General features: G+C 36.5%; 1 protein-coding gene across 9 annotated transcripts in view; it reads right to left on the reverse strand.

The window, feature by feature from the left end:
* Nucleotides 1-24,636, reverse strand: part of L3MBTL3 (L3MBTL3, histone methyl-lysine binding protein) — a 73,625-nt gene that overhangs the window by 22,465 nt on the left and 26,524 nt on the right. For all 9 annotated transcript variants that reach the window (XM_021390946.1, XM_021390944.1, XM_021390953.1 and 6 more), the window contains 9 exons: nt 22,742-22,826; nt 20,482-20,573; nt 15,979-16,083; nt 14,405-14,540; nt 10,859-10,950; nt 10,206-10,357; nt 2,020-2,096; nt 1,188-1,273; nt 81-191 (listed from right to left, as the gene is read on the reverse strand). In XM_021390946.1, coding sequence (XP_021246621.1) covers nt 81-191; nt 1,188-1,273; nt 2,020-2,096; nt 10,206-10,357; nt 10,859-10,950; nt 14,405-14,540; nt 15,979-16,083; nt 20,482-20,573; nt 22,742-22,826 — 936 coding nt within the window. The remainder of the gene's footprint in view (nt 1-80; nt 192-1,187; nt 1,274-2,019; nt 2,097-10,205; nt 10,358-10,858; nt 10,951-14,404; nt 14,541-15,978; nt 16,084-20,481; nt 20,574-22,741; nt 22,827-24,636) is intronic.

Below are 24,636 nucleotides of genomic sequence, written 5' to 3' on the forward strand. Positions count from 1 at the left end.
TTTACAACTATAAGATTTTTGTTTTCCAAGTGCTAATTAGGAACTCAAGTGAGATGGTAGAGTAACACAGAGAAACTTACTTTTATTCTGTAGTCATCAGTATCTACAATAGTTGCTACTCTGATAAATACTGGATTTCTCTTGTCAACCACTTCAAGTTTCATGTTTTTCTGGAAACCATGAGAAGGTTTCTAGGAAAGAAAAATGACTACATGAAACAGAAGAAAAACTCAAATACCCTCACCCAATCGAATAGTGTATAAAATCCATAGAAAACTTCCTGCCTTCTTTTCTCAAATCTGCCCTTCTCCTCCAACAAATACAAGTACAAAAAGGAAATTCAAACCAATTTTCAAAGACTCAAAGAACGGTTTGGGTTGGAAGGGACATTTCTGCTTTTGGTAATCCAGTTCTTAGCAAAGTGTTCAGAATTTAGAATTAGTTACCCTAATCTGAAAAGCTCAAGGAAACCAATTTGAGAAGCTCTGAAGAAAGAGATTAGGGCCTATCAACTATCTGATGTTTGCTCCTACCAGTGAGGTCTTCCACATCTTCACTGAGAATCCTAAGAGCTCACTACTGACAGGGAAGATAGACGTCACTGAAAGAAAGTAGCAAGTCCAAAGCCAAAATAGAAGTATAGTCTTCACAAAAATTTCGGAGCTATCTTGGGATTCTGTCCACATGCCCTATTCACAGGTTCATAGATGAAAAAGTTTACTAAAATTATTAAATACAAACTGCCCCTTGGCTACTGTGGGAGAATGGACTAGATGGGCAACCAGCCTGACCTCCTACAATCATTTTTACATTCTCACTGTATTTATTGCACCATTTAAAATGTAGGGGTAGAAATACACGAGTTCAAGTTACAATATGATGACTCAGTAGCTCTTATTATTTCTAATAGCTAAGCACTAATTTCCCATAGCAAATTACATGAATTACTAATATTTTGTAGCATTTAATTCCATTTGTAACAATTAAAATAATAAAGTAATAGCAATTATTATTAATAATTACAGGATTTCTAATAGCTAACAGTGAACGTGCACAAAAATAAACCTCCTATAATGCAACCAATTAACTGGATACACTGGGAAATATAAGAACACCATACATATATTCCCTTATTTAATTAATCATATGCACTTAAAAGCATGATAAAAATGTAAGCATTTTCTCACCACTTTAAAAGCCCTTGCAGGTGCAGGTAATGAACTGGTTTCTTCCAAATACTTCTCCCAAGAAAAATGCTTAGCATGTGGGTAGTCTGAAGAAAAGAAATATTAGCAAAATTAAATGTTGCTGTGTAAAAAAATAATTTACAGAATGCCTAGCACTTAGTTCTATAACACTTGTTTTGTTCTATGCTTCAGATTTATAAAATAATTGCAGGTTTCTGCTACAGACCCAGAACGTACAGTCCCCTCCTAGGATTTCAGCTTCATCAGCAAGCTGTTGAATTACTTGGTCCAACTTGCATTTTGTGGGATAAAAAAATTTCCTATGCTTAGAGTTGAAAAATGCATTATTCTTTTTGAAATTCTTCATTGCTATCAGCATGAAAATACTGATGAGGACCTCACATATGAACTTCAGACCCACATATATTTCAAAGTCAGTTATGTTTTTTTTTTTTCATTTCAAACACTAGTTTTATTGTTTTTCTCTTTTAGGTCTTTTGCCTTACTACTGCTATAAGCATTCTCCTACTCTTTCAATATTTTCTCTTTATTTCTTGCATGTGTGCCTCTCTTTTATCAGCACCTACACAATGTAAGCCTTACATTAAGTGAACAGACATCTCTATTAAAGCAGCCTATATGTACATAGTTAATGACTAATGTCTATTGTACCTTTACTCACAATAACTTATGTCCAATAAAAAAAAATAGTAATAGCAATTCTTAATTACAGAGAAAAAATTCAGAAGAGGTAACAGCTAGCTTATTGTAAGACACAATTCTGCTAGCTGGCTATTATTTATATCTTTCAGATATGTAGCATGATACAAACCTGGTGGGGTGATAAGAGTTCTTTTATGTTCTTTACACCACCCAACAGGATGAATATGTGGGCTAGCTGCCTCACACCTGGGAGGAGAAAAAAATAATGCAGTTCTTCAGTCATCCTATTATGCCTAGAAAAGAATACATACTAAAAAGATTTAACAAATTCTAAATAGCCTGTGATACACTTAGCTATACTTGAACTGCAAATATAACCTGAAGATAAGAATACATTTAACATTGACTTTGTTACCACCTATACAAGCATAGGACTTCATTAAAATCTCAATGAGAGATCAATAAATCAAGACTAAGTCAGTAAACCTTTACTGAGAAGCTATAAGGATGGACCTGAAAAATTTAGATGTAGAGATTCTTGGTAGAAGCATGTTGCTTGATTGCAAGAATACATTATCCCATCAGACAGGAGGCTTTTCAATATCAAGACTCAAACTTTAAACCAAAAGTTTAAAGACCTTGATTAAAGATCTGAGAGTACCTGGAGGCAGTTTAGAAAATCATGCACAACTGCAAGACTGTCAATAACAAGCAAAAATTCAATACTAGATTCTAAGGGGTTTGAATGGAGCTATGAACATGTTTTTATAGCCCAGCAGAATACAAAAAAAGCACAAGTCTGAGCAAAAGTGTCAGAAAAAAAAAGAAAAAAATCAGGATTTTAGACTCCAACCTGTGTGAAAGAATCCAAGACTAATCTGTGAACCAAGACTGAAAATTGCCCTAAGAAGGCTGCTCAAACACTCTCATTCAAGGGACTAACAACTTCCTATATTTCCTATTATGTGCACCAAATTTTGCAGAAGTGCCGTTGCCTATGGTGCACCACAAGAACCACAGAAGACTTAACAGGCAGGGCAAACTGAAGCAGACATGCTGGCATCTTCTGAAACAAAGAGAGATCGCTCTCACTCTGCTCATTTGTTCAGCCAAATAATGCTTAGAAGAAAGCTACCAAGTTGGCTACCAAGTTCTGTCAGCAGTGGGAAAAAAAAAAAAAAAAAAAGGTCTGCAAAAACATAGTCAGCAGATGAGAGAAAAATTATGTGAATATTCAGTATTAATAATCTATAAATATATTATTTGTGTACTTGTGTCATATATTTTATATTATTTCATAATACACATAAAATACATATCATGTGATACAATATATAATGTATATAGGACATATATAATATATAGTGTATATCCTGTGTAATATAGCACGTATATTATTTCTTAATATTATTAGGAAAGGCAAAAAGTGAGACTGATCTACAGGAAAAATAAAAAGCCTCTGCTATGAAACATGCACCATCTCTATGTCTGCAGCAATACTCAGTGATTGTTTTCCAGTTTGCTGAATAATCAGCAGTGTTTTTTTAAGAAGCAGACAGTACTTAGGTATTCAAAATGACCACCTTGTACGCTCGTCTATGAAAGTTAAAATAGTTAAAGCCTTCATCCCTCATTTCCCAAAGGCAGGATCAAGAAATCAAGCTGAAGTAGACTAAATAGGAACACCATCTCTCCCGCCTAACTGAAGGGATGCTGCTTTCCAAATACTCTGCAAATATTTACTGAGAAAAGAAGCCATGCAGAGAGCATCCATGCATGAAGGCATCTATTTTGTACACAAAAGTCTGCATAAAATACCGAATCAGTCATTGTGATCCAGTTTCTATTTAATCCTTCTCTGTAGTCAACATTTCAAACCCTAGGCTGGAGATAAACTTCTATTTTTGCCTTTTCCCTCCAGCCCAGGAGTTACTAATACAAAATACCTGAACAGTGGGTCTGTTCTCCCCCATTGTTGTAAAAGAACCACTATCTATTATGTACTTGGGAAGCGCTGACATGCTGAAAGCTCATACACTATTATCTCCCTTTGTTAGCAGTACTAATTTATATTTTAGAAATGCCACATGTTGATAATCTGCAATATCTAAGAGGGTGCAAAGAACTGTGTATGACAGAGAAAGAAGTTGAAGGTAAATTAGCAGGAAACCTAACATCCTAATGCACAGGTCAAAATGCTAGTTCTGCAGACCTTGAACACAAGCATGTTTTAAGGATTGCAGAGGGAGACATGCAATAGAGAAGACTGCAGAATGAGCCCTGATTTAGTATCACATTGCTGCACAAACAAAAATCACAGAATCACAGAATTGTAGGGGCTGGAAGGGACCTCTAGAGATCATAGAGTCCAACCCCACTGCCAAAGCAGGCTCCCTAGACCAGGTTGCACAGGTAGGCGTCCAGGCGGCCACCTAAAATGAAGGAGCACACTGTATTTAGAATACACAAAACACTTTTTCTTCTTTAATCTAAACAGTAATTTTACACAACAATGTCTAAAATTCAGTATTGATGTATTTCAACAATTGAAATACAAGATGGATCTCTCAAAACCATTTTCTCACAATAAGCACTCCTCTAGCCTTGTACCAAAAAGGAGTATACTAATGCTGAAAAATATTAGCCAACCTACTACAATTATCTTGTGGCTTTATGTTTAAAAGAGCTATGTTCTTATTTCTTTGTAATAACACCAAACAAATTACTTTCTAGTGGATAAAACCTGCTTTCAGTAGATTCTGGAAAAGCTCTGACAATAAGCAAGAATTCAGCTCACATCAAGGACACCAACCTTTTGTCCTGTACAATATATGAAGCCATATTGTACATATATTATTATTTATAGTATCACACCAAGTACTTTCCAAATAACCAAAATCACCAATAACAAAAGGAATGAAAATGACTTTCATGATAATTTTGCATTGCTGAAACTCAGCACTCCAACTCCTAGAAATGCTCTGCCCCAATGAAATCAGAGAAAAGGCGAATGCTTCATGCTCTCTATTTCTTCTTCCTTTCTCTTTACAGTAACTGTGAAGAAAGGCTAAGAAGTATGGTGGGCAGCATTCCTCCGTTCCATCCTTCTCAAAAGAAGGGCATTACATAGAAGTCTTTACACAGACAAGACATCCTTCCAAACTGAAAGGACACGCTCTTAGTACTTCCAGACATATTTTATATTAAGGTCCAGAAATTACTTTCAAAAGTCTCCTGAGTTAAATTTGGGATCAAGACTCATGCTCGTGAGCCACTATGGTATGATCAGTATTTGCTTACAGTAATGGGCTAAATGTATAAAAACTCCTGTCAGGACAAACTTCCTGAAAGCATTTCTTCTGTTCTGCTTTTGCAAGCACACGGTTTGAACACACATTTATAAAATTCTGAATAGTAAATGCCATTTCACACATTTCTCTCTTTGAAGAAAGTCTGTCGCAATGGATGATGCACTACTGGAAGATGCTCTGACACTGCAGCAATGAGAGTGAATGCAGAACATGTAGCAATGAATGCTAGACTGAACAGCACTGTAAAACAGCATTATAAAATATTTGCAACATTTTAGTTTGCTTTACAGGAAAATCTGGTCATTTGATCCTGTAAGAGGCTTCTGTAACCACAACAGCCTCATGAAAAAAGCAACAGCGCTGTTCCAGCAAAACCAGGTCACACAGTCCATCTTTGCACAGTGATTTTACACAGCCTTTCAGATTCTAACAGTCCATTTAACAATAAAAACTAGAGCTCAATAATAATCACACCCAATTTAAAGCAAAACTATTATGCTTCAATGTGTTATTTCATGCACACATATATCCAGTTTGGAAGAACAGCTACAGCCTATCAGCCTTAGTCCAAGATATGTCAGCTGGAATGAGAAAGGCTATGCTGACTTTTCACAATCAATTTGCAGCATCCCACAGCTTTTTATCTCATTCACTCCCAAACAGATCGCAGAACACCCAGCTCACATGCCTCATAAATCACAATGATCCATGAATTCCAAAGATGCTCGCTAGGCCCAAGTCTGCCACCGTGAGCAGAAGCTGCAGAACTTTGCACCTCCACACCTACCTATGTCTGGACTACAACAGAACACTACCAGCTTCTGTCAGGCACGCTCCATTCACAAAGAAAGGTTGTAATGTTCACACAATTTAATATCACTCACAATCCATTCTTTCCGTCTTTTGAGAGTGTGCAGACAGGAAAGGACAACTATTATTTATACTGGAAACTGAAGCTAATCCAGGCAGCTGAAGTGGAGCAAAAAGCAGCAGAGAGCCAGCTGAACCACACAGAGGGACAGAACAGCCAGCAGCTCTGCTAACTTATGAATGGCTTAATGACATCCTGCAAAGGATGTCAATGCAAAAAGGAGCTACATGATGTAAAAGGTCAGAAAGAAGTTCCACTGTTCGCAGCTTCCCACAGTAAAAAAAGCTGAGGGCAGCTGGGAATGTGAGCCCTGGCAAGTGCAGCACTCTACAGGAAAGGAACATGCCTGAAGCTAAACGACTGCTAGCTCACAGCAGGAGAGTGCATCGGAACGAGAGGCACAGCTACAGAAGCAGAATTAGTTCTTTTCTATTGCTAAAATCAGCTGTCCTGTTAATCTTTTCCCCAAATCTGTTTCATATAAACAGTTCATTCATTTCAAATCAAGAGAGACAGGTGATAACGCTAGCTGTTAAAAAAAAAAAAAACTCAATTATTTTAGGAAAATGTTCCCCAAATGAGTCTCCACCTGAAGATTTGAACAGATTTTTTATTTATTCATTAGCTTTTTTTCTTTAAAATAAGTTTTAAGTATTCTAATCATTTTCTGTTTTGAAATTATTTCTGTTTTTCACTTTGGGGAAACAAACCTTTTGGTATTTTGAACTTCACTTTATTAAACTTAGATACGATCTGTAATGAATACATTATGTACCCCAAAACACTCATACACACATGCATTATATTCAGAAATAATATTAAGTCCTCAGGAATGCTATTTATACAACTTCTTGACTGTGAGGTCCCAGTCCATCTAACTATGTAAAAAAAAAAAAAAAAAAGCCAGGAAAGAAAAAGGAAAAAAAAGGAAAAAAGAAAGGAAGAAAAATATAGAAATCATCCTGCAGCCCCATCTAGTGCATAAGTGAGAATACTTCATCGTTGACAAGTAGGTATTATTTTAGGTCATGACTTCCCAAAATGCGACCCACAAGATATGCATCCAGAGGTGGCCTAGCAAGTCACACTGCCATATTTTGTATTGATAATCTGATGACAAGACAGATACATGGTGATTTGCAAAACATTTTACAGCTTTAGGATCACGCATTAGTCCATTATCCATTTAAGTAGTTAAAAGCACGTACTGTGACTCTCAGTTCTTTAACATTGTTTTATCTTCCTTTTGGCATAATATAACTACTTCAGAAAGACTATTCCCTTCAAAGAAAGAGTGCAGCAAAATTTATTATCTCAAACAAAGAAACAAGTAGACTATAATTTTTAAGGACTGATATTAGGAAAGTAGCAGATGCTGGTGGAAAGCTGAACTGGCCACTTATTTTGTATCACACCAAAATCCAGCTTGTATCTGTATCCACGCTTACCTGTATTACACAGATAAGGCAAAGATTCAGATAATCAAAACTGATTTATCTTCACAAGGGGCATTAGAAATCACTTTTCTATGCAGGATGGACAGGAACAGAACAGTGAGTGAAGCATGGGGCACTATATTTTCCCACACTCTTGGTGAGCTGATCCCAAAAGTTGACCTTTTCTGCAGGGGATACTCAGACCAAGTAGTGAATTAGGGCAGCCAGAACCCTCTGATCCAGTGAGGCTGGGCTGCAGCGTGCTCAGAACTGCCACCCAATCTCTCCCGAGGAGCAACAAGCTAGCACAACTTCTGCTGAAGCTCTGACTGCTTCAGTTTTTGTCACAAAGAAATTAGGAAGCTCATGCTATGGAAATCTGTGTGTAAACAGAGCAGATGTAAGAGAACTGAGAATTGAAAGCCAGAGTGGACCTACAGTTAATTCATGGAGATACCAAAAGATGACTTCCAGATTTATTCCAACCTTAAAAGCAATTGGAAATTTCATTCTGACAGAACGTCTTTGGCTCTCAAAGAAATATCATTTGTTTCAGCAAAAACTACAGGATAGCTGGAAAGGACGGGAAGGCTTGTGGAACAGAGACCAAAATTCTCCATCCTAAATGCCCATTTTGTTTGCTTTTCTTCCCTCTAAAAGCCACTGCCAAAGGACTATTTAATGGGATTTATAACACACTGAAAGTGTCACCACCGTGCATTAAAGAGTGGTAGCAATGACTAGTTCTAGCTAGAGTACCTATCTGCAACCACTACTGTATTTTCTAATGCTCCAGAAAAGTCAGAAAAAACATCTTCAGGTTGAAAGCCTGAAGCCTAAAAAAGCTTAGGCCATAGTTGCTCTTTCATACTTGTTTCACAAAGTATAGTAAAATTGTCAACTGTCTCTCACTCATTCAAGAAGACAAAAGACTTTTTATAATTAATGAAAAAGTTTGATTTACCTAATCTAAATGAAAGAAGAAGCTTGTTTGAATATAGCCCAAAAAATAAAGTTACTTGTTTGAAAATCCTCAACTACATACACAACATAAACAAATTTTCCTTACTGAAACCATTGTAATTCTGTGATTTAAACTTACACGCAGGAGTAGGGAAGCTGCAAGGCCTCCACTCCAGGTAATCCCAACAGAAATTTCCATTTTTATTTATAGACACTAACTGATAGATGAGAATTTTATGCACTCAAGTTTTTTTTTTTAAGGCCCCTCTAAACCTGGTATCAAGATTAAAAAGATAAAAGGGGTGCATTTTCATGTTCTCTTTAGGTCAGACATTCCATCACTATTTTCATTCACTGTTCTTTTCTATTTTCTCTCCTTCCTTCTCTATTCACTTCTGTTCTCAATTACAACAATGCAGAAAGGGAGGCCTGTTGACATGACAACATTACTATGCCTGAAATTCACTGTATGTCTGCTATACATAATACAATGCTTTAGAGAGGTTCATATACCACTTCTGAACAAACTGCAGGTTATATTACATTGTCTTCATTTGCCATAAAAGCCTTGCCTAAATGCTCTTTTCATTATTAATTAATGGCATAACTGTTATTTATGAGCGTGTACATACCAGGAAATTCAGAATATATTCTACCACTTTCCAGTCTCCAGCTACTATATAGAGGAAATGTAGGCTTCATGTTATTTTGTCATGGAAAAAATCCCTAATCTTTCCAGACTTTGAGTTATATGGCCTATCATCTTATCACTCAGTTCTTCCCTAAAATGCCTGCTCATTGCTGATTCAATAAATTAGTTCCCTACAGCTTATTTGTCAGGTAGCCCATACAATTATTATTTCAAGTGACTCACAAAGTTTTGAAGTTACAGCTTCACATCATTCTCATTGACACTGTGCCCAAGCAGTCATCAAACACAGATGAAGAAAGGCTTCTTCATTTATTTTTACAGGCTCAGCTATAGAATTCAATTACCAGTGTGGAAGCCACGATGCAGCCTTACAATGACCTACCTGTTCTGTACTAATTCACTCTTAAAAGAATGTAAGATACAATACTTTGCCCTAAATGATCTACTACAAGAATATGCAATTGTAAATAAAAACCTGTGCTGCAGCAGCCGAAGTCTGAATTTCTTTGGGGATTTTCATGCTAATAATATGTCTTTGCTGCTTGCACTGACTTTTCACAAAGCCCTTCCACTGTACAACAATGCAGATAGGTCATCTTCAACACAGGGAAGGACATTAGGGTCCCAATTTACAGAGAATCATAAAATACAGAAGAATAAAACCAGCTTTTGCTACCATCCTGATACATTACAGAAGACAGCTAAGGTTCAGGCCGAACAACATATTGGACCAAGAGTCTCATGAGATGATACAGTCTTTCTTTCAACTTACAACTATACGTACTAAGTCCAGTCACATTATTATGGCATACATTCTTCACTACAAATATTAACCTTGATATATTATGTAATTAAAATGAGAAATTAGACCACAACTCTAGATGTAGCAGCACATACAAACAGACAGCACAATCTCTGGAAATTTTTCATGTGTAACCTGACAAGGGAAATTTGAGTCATCCTGCCTACCATGGACACACACTGTGGTGGCCATGATTACAAATCTAGCAAAAGTTGGTATTGCAACTGTATGTACTGCCTGGAAAATATCATAGAAAGTACTGCTTAAAGCTAACATGTTTCTGATACATCTCACTAGGGTACAGATCAAAAACATCATACCAGTAGTCGTAACTCTCATCCCAGTTGTCAAAGTGAACCAGAAAACGATTGTCCACCATGTCTGTTACCGTAGCAACACAAACGAATGTAGGGTTCTTTTTGTCTACGGCTTCCAGCTTCATCCCTACTCGAAATCCCGATGGAATCACTGTCTACATAGAGAAAGACATTTAATTAAAGATAAATACTATAAATCCAGAAATCTCCCCACTGTTCACAATCAATACATTTATGCCATTTCCAAGTTTCCCAAATAGCTGCTCCAACAGAGTGGCAGCAGCCTAATTAGTTTACATGAGAGATGCTCGAACACAGAGAGACTCATGGTTTATAAAGTAAAAAAGAAGTACTGAACATGATGCTAAAATTAAATATATCAGTTTCGACTCTGTCTTGGATACTCTTTCTGAAAGACAGTGCTTGTCCCACAACACTGTGATGTGAGACACACTAGGAACAGCAAACTATTAAGATTCACTTAATATACAATTTCTGCATGTATCAGGTATTTAAACAGATTATTAAAAGAAATTAAAAGTGAGAATTGCAGAGATGAACTGAAGTGAAGCCTGCCATCGCTGAAATGCGCTGTAAGTCTAACATATATGCACACTAACTACTTTCCACACTACCAGTAACAAATGAATACTTACTGTATTCTGGTTTTCAAACAGAGATTTAGGAGCAGCTTGCGCCTTGCATGCCTTCAGATATGAGGGCCAGCTGAATTCTTCTTCTTTATATCCTAAATAAGAGTCATAAAAGATGGGCAAAAAATAAGACAGGTAAGGGATACAAGGTGAATGCAGTTGATTTGATCTTAATTGTTGAAATTACTTTTTTCATCCAGTTGTGAAGTTCTTCTTAGAATTTCAAAACTGAAGAGCTTATCCACTGCTAACAATTTATTCTATCTTCATATAAACTACATAAGAAAAAAATATTTTAGAACTATTACTGATTTTACCCCAATATGAACTCAATGCATCTCTGAAGGATCACTATGTTGGATTATTAGAAATTGAAGTTGGATACACTGTATCTTACAGAATTCAAAAGAATGTTGATGAAGCTCTTCCATTTATTTATTTTTTTCTGCATCTTTTATTACAGGGAAGACTCATGTTGTTTATTTAGGGCAGGATGATCTTCCTTACAAAAATGTCAAGATTTCTTTACACTAACTGAACAAAGTACCACTGCACATTATTAATTTCCTGTAGTTTGCTAGGACTGACATTTAAACTGTTCCTAATCTTCATCTAGAAGGAAGAGTAGCCATATAAATGATGCACTAAGTGCCAACTTAGGAGACTTCAGCTCAGTTTCAGTTTCACCTTCAAAATGATGCAGGGAGCACTTCTTACAAAATTACTGCTCTTTTACTGATCTCTGTCCTCTGAGTCCTGATCACCAGACACAAAGGTCCTCAATGTAAAGAATAACATTTAGGGAGAAGCCTAGAAACAAAAATTTGTAATTCTTCAAGGTATCAAAAATCACAGTAAGACAGCTTGATATTATAATCTCTCTCACTTCCAACAAAACTCTCCAAGCAGCACAGGCTACAAGTCACCCCTCTTTCTGCAAAAATGCCACATCTCACCACATCTCTTTTCTCTGCCCCTCAGCTACCCCCAGCTCTCATGATCTGACTCACACACACAACAGATAAGCCCAGAGCAAGTGCTCTCTTGTGACTTTTCAGTCTGTGGCTTCGATTTCAGATTCATCAAAGGCCCTGAAGACCCAAAAGCTTTTCTAAGTCAGTCAGTCTAACAAAAGAAACTTCCACACTTCCTACAGACTTCACCTTACTTTACCACTGATACAGCAAGACCACAAGTGGTTTTAAAGCAAACTCCCTAGGATATATCAAAACAGTTGTTTACACCACCAATGCCACAGATTTCCATATGGACTTATAGTGTAAACTGCCCCCTACATGCATTTTCCATATTTTTATTCTATGCACTTAGAAAGAAATCTAAAATTTTGCTGATAGTTTGCATCTTCTAATATTTTCTTAGAGAAAAAGTAAAATAATTCATAACATATCAAACTGCATAAATTGGTCACATTAAATTGTTTAGATATTTAATCACTAAAGCAATGATTAAGAGCTGTAAGCACAAGGAGCTTTCTTCCTTTATTCACCTGCTGAATAAGTTTTAGGCACACTTACTTTAATTCATATGTCATAATCCAGTAAAACAAGATTCAGAACACTAACAGCTCTGGTGAGTGATTTCCTTATCTACTGAAATGTGTGAAATGTGTCACCTCTTGACTATTTGAAGTGCTGTTCAAATATGTCACAGACTATAATAGCTCTGTTTAACCTTCTGAGAATCCTGTATTTTCAAAGACATCACAGATGTCCTTCTGCTGCAAAACTAGAAAAAATATCTTTAATTGATGAACACCCAGTTCTCCTCCATCTCCTTACAAAGTATGACCCTACAATATCACTTGTTCTTTCCCATTTGTTTTCTGTTTCACATGCAAGCTAATCTTGCATCATGACAACAAAGAAGTCTCACAAGGATGAGAGCAGTTTTCAGCAATTAAACCTCATCAATAATTGTAGAGTTTACTGCTGAGATGAAGCAAAGTAGCCAAGCCACATATAGGGCAGAATACTTTGCTTGTCTCTGATAAAAATACCAGAGAATGATCTTGTTATTTAAAAGTTAAGATTATGTTCTCAAGGATAGTAGGATTACATAGCTGTGCAGGATGACAACCAGATTCCTGACAAGTACCTCCACATTTCCTCCCAGTGTATCTCTCTCAACACCTCTGACAGGCTCCATGACTTTCCTAAGTAAAAGAGCTACACTGGTTCAGTGTGGTGAAAAAATAAACAAAACATAATCTTAGCAATTTAAGACTTGAAGAGAAAATGAAGAAATTTCATAAAAGTGACTTGGAGAAAGACAGTAACTTTCCTCCAATAATAATAATTCATGATTAACAGAAGATGAAGTTTTCTAAATGAGGCATTTATGATGGAAAATATGACAAACTTTTGCCACAAAAATAAAACATACAAAGTTAGCTTTTCAATAACTCTAGAACTCATTTGTTACATATTACTTCAATGGAGTCCAACTTTCTGAGAAAAAATATTATTTGTGTTCAAGAAATCACTATTTCTACACAACCAGTTATGCAGAACAAGGAAGTTATGTAAGAAAGTGGCAGCATGGAGCAGTCTTGCCCTGAAGCCATTGAGCAGCTTGCGAAGAGCTCAGAAGAGCTGCAGCACATGCTCCTTCATATTCCTACAAGGCTCAACTAAAGAAACGCCACCTTCTCCTCACATACACTTCTGGCGGTTTTATTCTTACCTTCTCCATCTGAGAGCTTGCATCCACAGTTTTTTAATACTTTATAATGCACATCATCTTCTTTATATTCGTCATTTTGCAGGTGTTCTAGGGCCTATTATCCTACTCTATGTCAAAACACACCATTCATTTATGTCATTCTCCTGCGCCCAGGGCTTGCTCCCTTTCTCCCCACACACTCCCTTCTCTCCCCAGACGGGAGTCTATTTGTCTCCTTTGTAATGGTACTGTTCAATACAGACACTCTCCAACCACCAAAATAAAATAGTTACATAACCCTGAAATGGAATAATTAAACAAGCAAATTCAAAATATTTCAACACACTTGTGCCATTTACTTAAACTACGTGTAGATTACATTTTCAGGTTGTAAACTTTTTTCTCCCTCTCAATATCTTCATTCTTTTTTTGTCTCCATTACAAGCTAACTCTCTGAGGCAAAAGCAGTCTTTATTAGTCTATAACAATGAATGTACATAGTTAATATGTAGTAATGAAAATGTCCTGAGACCTTCCACCAAAAGATTCTCACCTGCCAGGATGCTGCTGGTTTACTTACAAAAATAATTTATTTGGGGTCTACGTTTGTTGCTTAACTTTCTTTCCTAATGCCTTATGCATTACTTCTCTGATTCATTTTGTTCCTTGCTTTCTATGATTTTCCACCAAATTAAAAACGCAAGATTTCAACCTCAAGATTTTAGCAAGACTTAAGACAGAGTTTCATTTGTCTTGTTCAAATATTCTGACTAAAAGAACAAAAGCATTTCTGCCAAAATTTTTTTTACAACATTACAAAGATAGTCTCAATCTGAGGAAATAAACACAATTCAAACTAAACAATACCTTTTGGTGGATGAAGCTTGTGACCTGTTTTTTCACACCATCCAACAGGATGAATGTCTGAAGAATCAGCATTCACCCAGAAATCGTAACAGTCTGGGTAGCCATCAAAGTGGAGTCGTATTCTGTAGCCACAAACCTAAAAGCAAGAATGTACAGCATACAACACTTAGGATTTAAGATCCTCACCCCATATATATAACAGCTTATGTTCAGTATTATGCATATTAACAGTGTGTTTTCAGTCAGCTTTTTATCTCTGCTCAAGCTTAAACTAGATAACTTAATAAAAAAGAAAGCATGATAAAGAAGTAAAGGTATTCTCAATCTGAGTGCTGCCCCTTCTGGTAACAAGCATTAACTAAGAGCTGGATACTGCTATTACTGCTCAAAAATTTGAAAACTGTTCCAGCCCAACATCAGAATAAAACAGAAATCCCAGAAAAGACTATGGATACGTATCTGATACAATCACAGAGCAAGTGTAGATAATGATGTTTTGAAGCTATCCTGATTCATCAGTGTGAGAGAGAATACTGCTAGAACTCCAAAAATGACTACGTTCAACATAGTCTCCAGAACTGTCATTAAACATGAAAAGTCAATTGAGAGATGCCCCAGAACTTCATTATTCCATAAAGTAGTAAGATAATCATTGAAGAAGGGAAAAACAGGAGATGCAGTCCCTCTCTTCCAGACTAAGGTTGTTCACATCTTCCTGAGTGCCAAATGCGATAACTTTTCCTGCAGTCATCAGTGAAATTCTTTTAACATCACAGTCACCCTATTATAAATTTAATTTACACTTTCAGTTTGTCAGCTCAGAATTACACAGAATCTATGTCACCTCAGGATTTATGACTGGTCATTCTGCCATAAAACATAACCTGTCACTTACTGGTAAGTATCCAGTACACAGGCAATACTCATCTACTGACATACAGCATCCACAACAAAGTGGAAGAAATCCACAGAAACGGAATATGACCATTCAGAAGTGGGAATGAAAAAAAACCAAGGTCATTAAAATATAAACGGTGAAATTACTACTGTCTAGAATACCAGTGATACACAGCAGAGTACCTACCTATTTCTGTTTCCTCATTTTACTATACAGAACAACTCCTTTCCAAAGAATGAACCTTACTGAAACTGTAAAAATTTATGTACGTTTAATAAGACTTATAAATTGTAATTGAGAAGTGGGTTCTCATCTATGTTATTAAATGCAAAGAAACTTCTCATGAAAAATATTAGTTCCTAAGCCAGCAATAAGATAAAAAACATTTGTATTGCATACTAACTTGTAGAGGTTGCCAGTACAGCCAATTTCAGTCAATAAGCCTGAAAAAAAAATTGTAGCACAACTGCAATGAAAAAAAAAAGAAAATAAAAAGCTAGATATTTCTGTCAGTGAATGTGCCAACTGAAATACTATCAAACCTCTATAAAATCACTAAAATCAGTTGTGAAAGTTAAGATTTTTCTACTTCCAGCTGCTGTTCTTCCAGTGGAGTTTCTTTTGTGATTGTGCACCATGGCTGCTCTTAGCAAACTGACGCTCGCTAGGACGTTACCTCAGCCACCGTGAGAACACAGTAGATTGACTGGTGCTCGGGATCCACACCCTCCAGCTTCATCCCCACTTTGAATCCATTTTTGTTGTATGGGAAAGACTGATACTGCAATGGAAAAGAACAGTTTCAGTACTTTTGAAAGTATACCCAAGAAAAACAGAACATTTTTACAAGAAGAATGGTCATTGTTTATTATTTGTGTTTCTGAAGGAACTAATACATTATTTTGCATTAACTTCTGCATTTTTAAAAACATAACTAAGGAAAAGAGAAACTGATTACTATTTGAAAAGCGCAGTGCTATTAGAATGATGTCAAGCTTTAGAGTACTATGTGGAATTAGAAAAAGTTACCCAAGGAGAAAACAAAGTTTGCCCTCAACTTTTTTCACTAATTGCCAATAAAACAGTCTAACAATGGAATTATTTATTCTTCGGTCTGTACAGTGACTTTGACAAGTTTCTGGTAGCCAACATTTCTATAATATTCACAATGGTGATATTCTATTTTGTCTCTTCTCCATCTCAGGCCATCAAAAATGAATTGTAAAGCAGAAATACAAAATCGTTTCTATATAGGGGTTGCCTCTTTAACATCATTTTCTCCTTTAGGTGTTGAATCTAGATAACCTCATTTTCCATGAACATTTTTGCATTAGTGGAACATTATTACTCCTTCAGAGGTCTACAGAAAAGCTGGGGACGGGCTTTTTTGAGGGCAGGTAGCACCAGGATGAGAGGCAATGGCTTTAAACTGGAAGAGGGTAGATTTTGACCAAGATATTAGGAAGAAATTCTTTACTGTGAGGGTGGTGAGACTCTGGAACAGGTTGCCCAGCAAGGTTGTGAATGCCCCCTCCCTGGAAGCATTCAAGGCCAGGGTGTATGGGGCTTTGAGCAACCTAGTCTAGTGGAAGATGTCCCTGCCTATAGCAGGGGGGTTGGAACTAGATGATCGTAAAGGTTCCTTCCAACCCAAACCATTCTGTGATTCTTATATTACATTACAATGAAACCAGAACAACATTAAAAAAAAAAAAAAGTGAAATGAGGCTAAGCAGAATGAATATTTTCAACAGGAAGGCAATGGCTTCCCTGTATCATGCTCCTTGTTCTTCATTAAAGAAGGAAGCTATGCATACTGAGGTTAAATTAAAGGAGGGGAGGGAGAAAAGAAGAAAATCAGGAAAAAAACTGAATAAAAATCAAAAAAGGTTTTCCAGGAGTTACTAAATTCAGTTACTGATAAAACACAAGAGAAGTATTACATGTGTTCCCCTTCCTTTTCTTGCTGTCTTTGATTAGCAAGGTACAGGACATTTTTCTTACCCTATGTGGCAACGCTTGTTTATACAGAGAGTTAGATACTAAAACTATTGTTGTAGGCTTCTGATACCAGTACATCACATGCTTTCATCACAAATTTTCCCTGAACTTAGACAAAATACTAACAACAAAGTTTTAAACAAAAAGAACATATGCATTACCAAATAAAAATCAAGTATAGTTAAAACAATATACAATCCATTCACTCAAAATCTTAAGAAGCAAAAGAAGAAATGCAGAGGAATAAGAAAGTGAATAAAAAGACAGAATATATTTGTGCCAAAACATCCAAAACTCTTCTGGGAAATGAATACAGAGAAATACAAAGAGAGGATCTGTTTTACCTCACTTATGCTACCTAGAAGTTATACATGCTATCCAGCCATCTACAGAACCTTCGCAGTCAATGAAAGGTGAGACCTCTGTAGGTCTCTACATGAAAGGATGAGAATCCTCTCTTTCATGGCTCTGGCTGCAATTCATCTCAATAATAAGTCCAGGAGAAAAAAGAAAATGCAGTATGTGGCACAGGGGCAGGAATACACAGTCAAGGGGAAGGGAAATGAAGAACTAGACCAGCTGAAGTCAGCCTAAAGGGGCCAGCTAATAGATGAAGAGTCCCTCTAAAAACAGGTTAGATTTTGTGGAGCTCAGTTTGACAGATCAAGAGTGGCTGACTAAAGTACATGAATTTGAAAAGTTATTTCATCTTAGCAATGCCATACTTAAGGTTTTTCTTACCAATGAACATTTAACAAAGTTACACTATGTGTAATTCTGGATACTTCCTCGAGATGAAAGTAAAAACAGTATTTTTAAAAAAATCACTACACTGAAGTTTTCCAAGCTCATCTTGATGCAACAGTCTTGCAGTTATCACTGACTGCACCAAAATAAAATATTTTAGTGTAAAAATGAAATGTTGGAGATAGCAACACATTGAGGAATTGTAGCCAAAAAGGACAGATATTTTGCAAAAGCAGGTACAAAGAAACTAAACTATTAAGTCACAGATCTTTTTCTTCCTTCATGAGTATAATGAACATTGTAAACTTCAAATTCTACAAATAGTATCACAAAGGTTATGCAAATATCACACAGCTATTTCCTGAAATATGAGACATGAATTATCCACAACGCTTTCCATCATCAAATTGAAAAGTTTTAAGGCAACACAATATTTCTGTTTCAGTAAAATAACAAGCAACTTTGAGTAGACTAATAACTTTAATGCTATTTAACAGATTTCAATTTTTGTGCATTATGCTCATGTCATACAGCACCGGAGATAAAGTCTATAACAAATTTAGTTATCATGCATTTCCTTCATAATGAACATTTAAAGATACATTGTTAGGGAGAGAAATAAGAACAAAAGAGTAAAGGTAAAAGGAGTCAGCAAATGAGCACATGACAGACTGGGAATTAGAAATGTTTTTCTGAGATGCAAGAACATAGACAAAACCCAGAAGACTGTGTTAGGGGAACTGGAGATTGAAGAAAAACCAAACTCAAGGGTCAGTTAATTTCCTTTTCTCAGAATAATAAGATCTTGTCAGTCGCAACCTGGAAGTGAGTCCGAGATTTAAGAAACAGGTAGTGGGAAGGCTTCTCCGTCATCCTAACCATTTCTAACAAAGAGTACAAAAAATCCCGTTGAAAACTACTGCTTCTGAACTGGAAAAAAAAATACAGTAATCCTCAAAAACCAAACAGGAAACAAGGATTCTAAATTGTTGCTGGGTGTGTTTTTGTTTGTTTGTTTTTGTTTCAACACTAACGTTCATGTGATTTGCTTGTCCATTTGTAAAATGGAGTAGTATTACCTGGCCACTTCCGATGGGTATTAAGAACCTTCTCTCTGCTACAGGGTTTAAAAATACTGTACACTAAATAAAAAGCTGGAGTTACCCAGGGGATAAAAACTTAAAAAGAAAATATTAAATAAGATACACTGAATTAGGAAGGTACTCTGTGAGGAAACAGAAAAGAAACACTACATCATCATATCATTCAAGACTTCATCACTATGCACAGTGCCCAGTAAGACCACTACATGCCTGTGTGCAGCAGCAGCAGTGTTTCATGGAACTTCAGACAGGCAGAGCAACACATTTTAAATCTACATTTCAGATAGTGACACTACTTACCGAGATTTTTTTGTCAGTTTTTCAACCAGTGTATAGCACAGGGGGATACAACAAATGATGGTCAAGTAACTGTCGTTCTTGCATTTAGAAATTTTTGGATTCTCTACACTGCAATATTCTTTACTTCTTAAATTAATTTTGTATCTCAGCAATGTCTAGAAGAACCAATTAAAGGTCAGCACCACACGCACATGTAAGCTGAAAAGCTAATCCCTGCACAAGAGATTCAATAGTTGGAGTGTAAAGCAAACAAAAACAAATGGATGCAGGAAACAGACTCCATGTTAAGGATAGAATTATCAAAAAGTAGTATAATAACTGTCAGTATTATACAGTGCAGAAGTACAGCAGCTGAGAATGTTCACATGTTTTGCCAGCTTTTGCAAAAGAAGAGAGCAGCATGAAAGCTTTGTTGTTTTGCATACAGAGCTCTCATCCAAGCAAGAGACACCACAAGCAAAACCACTGAAATGGCATATGACAAAGACTACCATAGCAAGCAAAGGACAAGCAAGAGGTGATGATGTGGCATCTAATCAGATGACAGGCAAAATGGGAACAAGGTAAACTAGTATCAGATGTAATAAAAAAACATAACTTCAGCAAGAGCTGCAAAAAGACAGGTAATATAATCAAAGCAACAAACTGAAAAATGACCTTTGTACCAGCTTTCTAAGCACATTTAAAGAGAACAATATGCAAAATGGCACATAAAAATGATACATATCAGATTTTTAGCCTCAAAAATTACAAGGAAAGACTGGAACTTGCAGACTTTGGAAAAGCAGCTCTTTTCTATGGTCTCAGCTGACAGCATTCAACTAAAACCACACATTTCTTTGAAAAAGCAGAGAGATAACCAATTTTACATATATTCTGAATACTTTGATGATTGCTGATGCATTGCTGTAACCACATAGGTTTACCACTAGAGAAGTGTAACATCTTATTATTTTTATTTCAATTGATTTCCCTAGAAATTTCCTGATCTTCACTGGTTGATGGCGATTTCAACCAGAAGGTCATACCTCTTTAAAAAGCTTAGTAGGTACTGCAATAGCCTTTTCTTCCTCTAGATAGGATGCCCAACACCATGCTTGCTTCCCTTTAGAGGATACAGCTGTAAAGGATAGAATAACAAAAGATTTCTCTGTTAATTTCTCTAGAAAATAAGCATTTTGAAGTTTATAACATACCAATCTCAAATCTACATCTCATTAAATGCATACATGGTGTTTCTTGGGATTTAGTTCAAGAAAACAGTAGTTGTGTAGGTTTAAGGCACCATGAACATGCAGGTTTGTACAGAATCATTTCCATCGGTTCCAATCTCAATTAGTAAGAAGAAAAAGCTCTTTCACGTGATGAGAACAATTTACGTAATCTTGCCTTCTGCCTCTTTTCCCTTATTGCTCCTAAAGATGTATAATTTGCAAACACACTTAAGAAGATCAGATCAAATCATACAAAGTAGGTCTGTATTTTAAAAAAATTCTTCAGAAAAATAAAATTCCAATTCACTAAAGCATTTTAAATTGTGTAGCAGTCATGACGTTCTTTTTTTAACCTTAGTTGAAACACTTTATTCTATGACAGTATTCATCACTTTGTAGTTTTTGGGTAGAAAGTCAGTGATTTAACAATAATTTTTCCAAACCATCAGAACTTTCACCAGTCATTTCTTCCAGCCCCATTTTTTCACTAGCATAAATAGAAACTACGTAGTATGGACACTTGCATATACTTGCATATGCATTATTGATTATAGTTCGTCTTAAGGAAACAGCAGTGAGTAGCAGGTTTTAGGCCTCGAAAGCAAGGCACTAACTGTACTAGCAAAAGCCAGGAATTTAAAAAACAGATGGTTTGTGAGGCTGGCCATGTACACATCTATTTTCATACACCTCCACTCCGCTCTGCTGTTCACTGCCTAAAATGCCTCCTCTGTGCACGGAGCTTAGCAATTCAGATCATAAGCTTGTGTCAGCAGGAGGATTTCTCGTCATCCACAACGTGATCCTGGTCTGATTCTGACTGCAGGCTACTCACAAGAGAAATAAGCCTCTTAAATAATACTCTGGCTAAGTGTGTTTTATTTACAACGTGAACCGTAACATTAGTGATGCCAAACTCTCCCAAAGAAAGCCATAATTCAACCAAAAGATAACAAAATTCAGAATCACGGCAATCGTTCAGTGCTTTTAAAGCCCATTTTACTTCTGATAAACCCAGCTGTTATCTGTTCTCTTATTTAAGAGATGCGTTGCTTAGCACAATAATACTGTTATATGCTTGGTTCTGAATATACTCTGTTCCATTATATCACAGTTTATGTGCTGAACTGAAATTTTCTGTAACAAACAAGACAAATCTATACAAATCATTCTGTCAGTGGGCAGCAGTGTCCATTCAGCATCAGCTTTGTGCTTGTATCTCACATACTTGATATGGTCTCAGTTTTGGATACAACTGCAGAAATGATATTTATATTTCAGGAGTAATTCTATCTCAGGAAGAGAATCTTCTGTAACTTTTCCACATCGTATCCTTGATCAGTATATCATATACCTAGTGTGTAGCAGAACTACTTCGAGCTCTGTGCTGAAGGTAACTTCTGGTAATGGCTCCCAGTATACCAAAAGAAACACCCTGGAGGGCAAGACGTAGCTTTCTGGTGAGTACTGATTTTCTGAATCTCCCAAAAAGTATCTATCATATGAACAGCTTGAAAAAACAGTGCTCATTTAAAATGTTTTATTATGCCACTTCATGGAGTATATTTCCCTTCGGACTGATTATAGCAATTATTCCTAAACAGTTCCATAAATGTGTCTATTTCCAGCCACACCACAGATACAAAATTGATCCCCAAGGAAAGAAAAGGAAACTTTCACTTTTGCTTAATACATGTCTTTCAACATCTGGGAACTCAATGGGTCTGATTCTCCTTAATACTGGCACTCTTTAGAGGGATGAAAAAAAATCTAAATTGTGCATCAGCTACATTTACACTTACTATGTGATTCCACACTGCCAGGCTCTTTGTAAAAAGCAAACAATCTCCGAGAGTTGTTTTATGTCCCCAAAGTTTCCACTTTGTTCTCTCAGTTCTTCAGTCCTTACAACTTAATTACTATAAGTAACACTGACACTGTCTTTTTGCAGATAGGCAAAACCGTACTGAATAGTGGATAAAAATTCGGTGAAACAATGCTGACAATTCTCAAAAAGAGATGGGTATCACATAAATCAGTGATACTTGAGATTTTGTTTAATAATTTAACTTACTTTGTTTCAAAACTGTTATTTCCCCTTTTCTTTTTCTCCTGGCTCTCTGTGAGACTCTCAAAATTCTGCCTTCAGATTTGTCCTCCTAAATAAAAAGAGTACAAATGTTAGTTTAGAAGTCTAATAGCTAAAAAAGAGACACACAAGGTTTAACTTCGACTTCATTTAAACTGGTTCCACATAGATCTCCTCTACCTCAGACAAACCTGTAGATGTCTAATAAAAACAAAGCAAGCAACCAGTGACAAATCACAGCAAACACAGTGGAAAACACAGACAGAACACTCCCGGAACCTGGCTGTCAGCCAGCATGGCTTTGTATATGCCAGGGACAGATCAGAGAGCCTTCAGCAGGGCTGACTGAGCTGGACACAAATAGCAGTACTTTTGATATGTTCGTGCTTCCAAAATATTGTGAGAAGGAAAACCTTTTTCACAGCTTTTTCTGCTTTGTTCAAATGTATAATTACTTGACTAAACATAAAATGGCACTGATCTTTTTTATTTATTTCATTGTTTGTGTAGTAACAGCTTTCCTAGCATCTGAACAGATGAACAAAATAAGTACTCATTGGGAGGGCAGACACATGGCAGCAAAGGAGCTGTCCCCAAATTTTTCCCAAGGACACTGTTATAAAGACAGCTGTGGACTCTCCCTCAACACCTATTGTGTCTTTCCACAATTCTGTGAATGCAGTGCTCTCTCCTTCTCCCTCCAAACAGTGCTACTCCCACTAACAAAACAGCCGTTGTGAGGAAAACAAACACTATAGGAAGGTGCTGTGACTTCTTGTTTTCAAATCAAAAATAACTCCAAAAGGAAAAAAAAAAAAAGGTGCCCCAAAGTGCATTACACTGCAGCATAAAACAAACCCAAATCCCAGTCAGTTATTCATTTCTACCTTCACTCCTTCAGGAAGTATTCCACAGCCAACCAGAAGAGTGAGAGATTTAGCATTTATGCCCCCCGAGGAACAAGACAACACATGTGTAAACTGGAAGCCACCTTGAGATTTACAGTGGACAAAACCCCCTACTATTAAACTCATCCACTGCTAAAAATAACAAAGCTGTTAACACTGTGCATGCTGCTTCTTCTGGCTCAGAAAAATATCTTAAGTACAGATGAAATGTATCTAAGTTCCAGCATTTTAAGTTTTAAGTAGCAACCACCACTACAAGCTAGAGTCTGCCAAAAGCCTACTACAAAACAAGACAGGCCAATGACAGCAAGAGCCACATGAACTTGGAAGGTGGTTGAGTCACCATCCCTGTATGTGTTTAAAAACCGTTTGGATGTGGTGCTCAGGGACATGATTTAGCGGTGGGTTGTTAGGGTGGTATAGTTAGGTTGCGTTTGGACTTGATGATCTGGAAGGTCTTTTCCAACCTGAGCAATTCTGAGATTCTATGCTTCTAAATTTCTTGTGTGAGGAAGTCTTGGAGGTTAGATTACTCATCTCTGTAAGCAAAATCAGAGCTGGACATGGCTACTTTGTTAGCTTTAGTGTGTTTTTATATCCTTGTGGAGATTATGGTAATCACCACTAACGATAAGTCAGAACACCAAAATCAGACAATTTGCACAGGCTCTCTCCTGCATCAAAGAAAGTCCTGGTAACTGTTGGCTGTGCTTTTTTAAGGCAAATTACATTACAATCAAAAGTACACTCTCCTTAACTCTAACAGAACTTTATTTTACAAATAAATTACTGGTCTATAATTGTTTATTCATGTGTAGAGTAACAAAGTAATAGGCACTGGGAAATACATTGTCTTATTTTCTATACTACAGTCCCAACAAATCTGGGTTAGCATCAGTTTTCCTTTACGTTCCTTTCTCTCTGTTCTTAAAAAAAAAGAAAGGAAGGAAGAGGAAAAAAAGCAGTTTCTAT

The sequence above is a fragment of the Numida meleagris genome, chromosome 3 (assembly GCF_002078875.1).
Source record: "Numida meleagris isolate 19003 breed g44 Domestic line chromosome 3, NumMel1.0, whole genome shotgun sequence".
NCBI lineage: Eukaryota > Metazoa > Chordata > Aves > Galliformes > Numididae > Numida > Numida meleagris.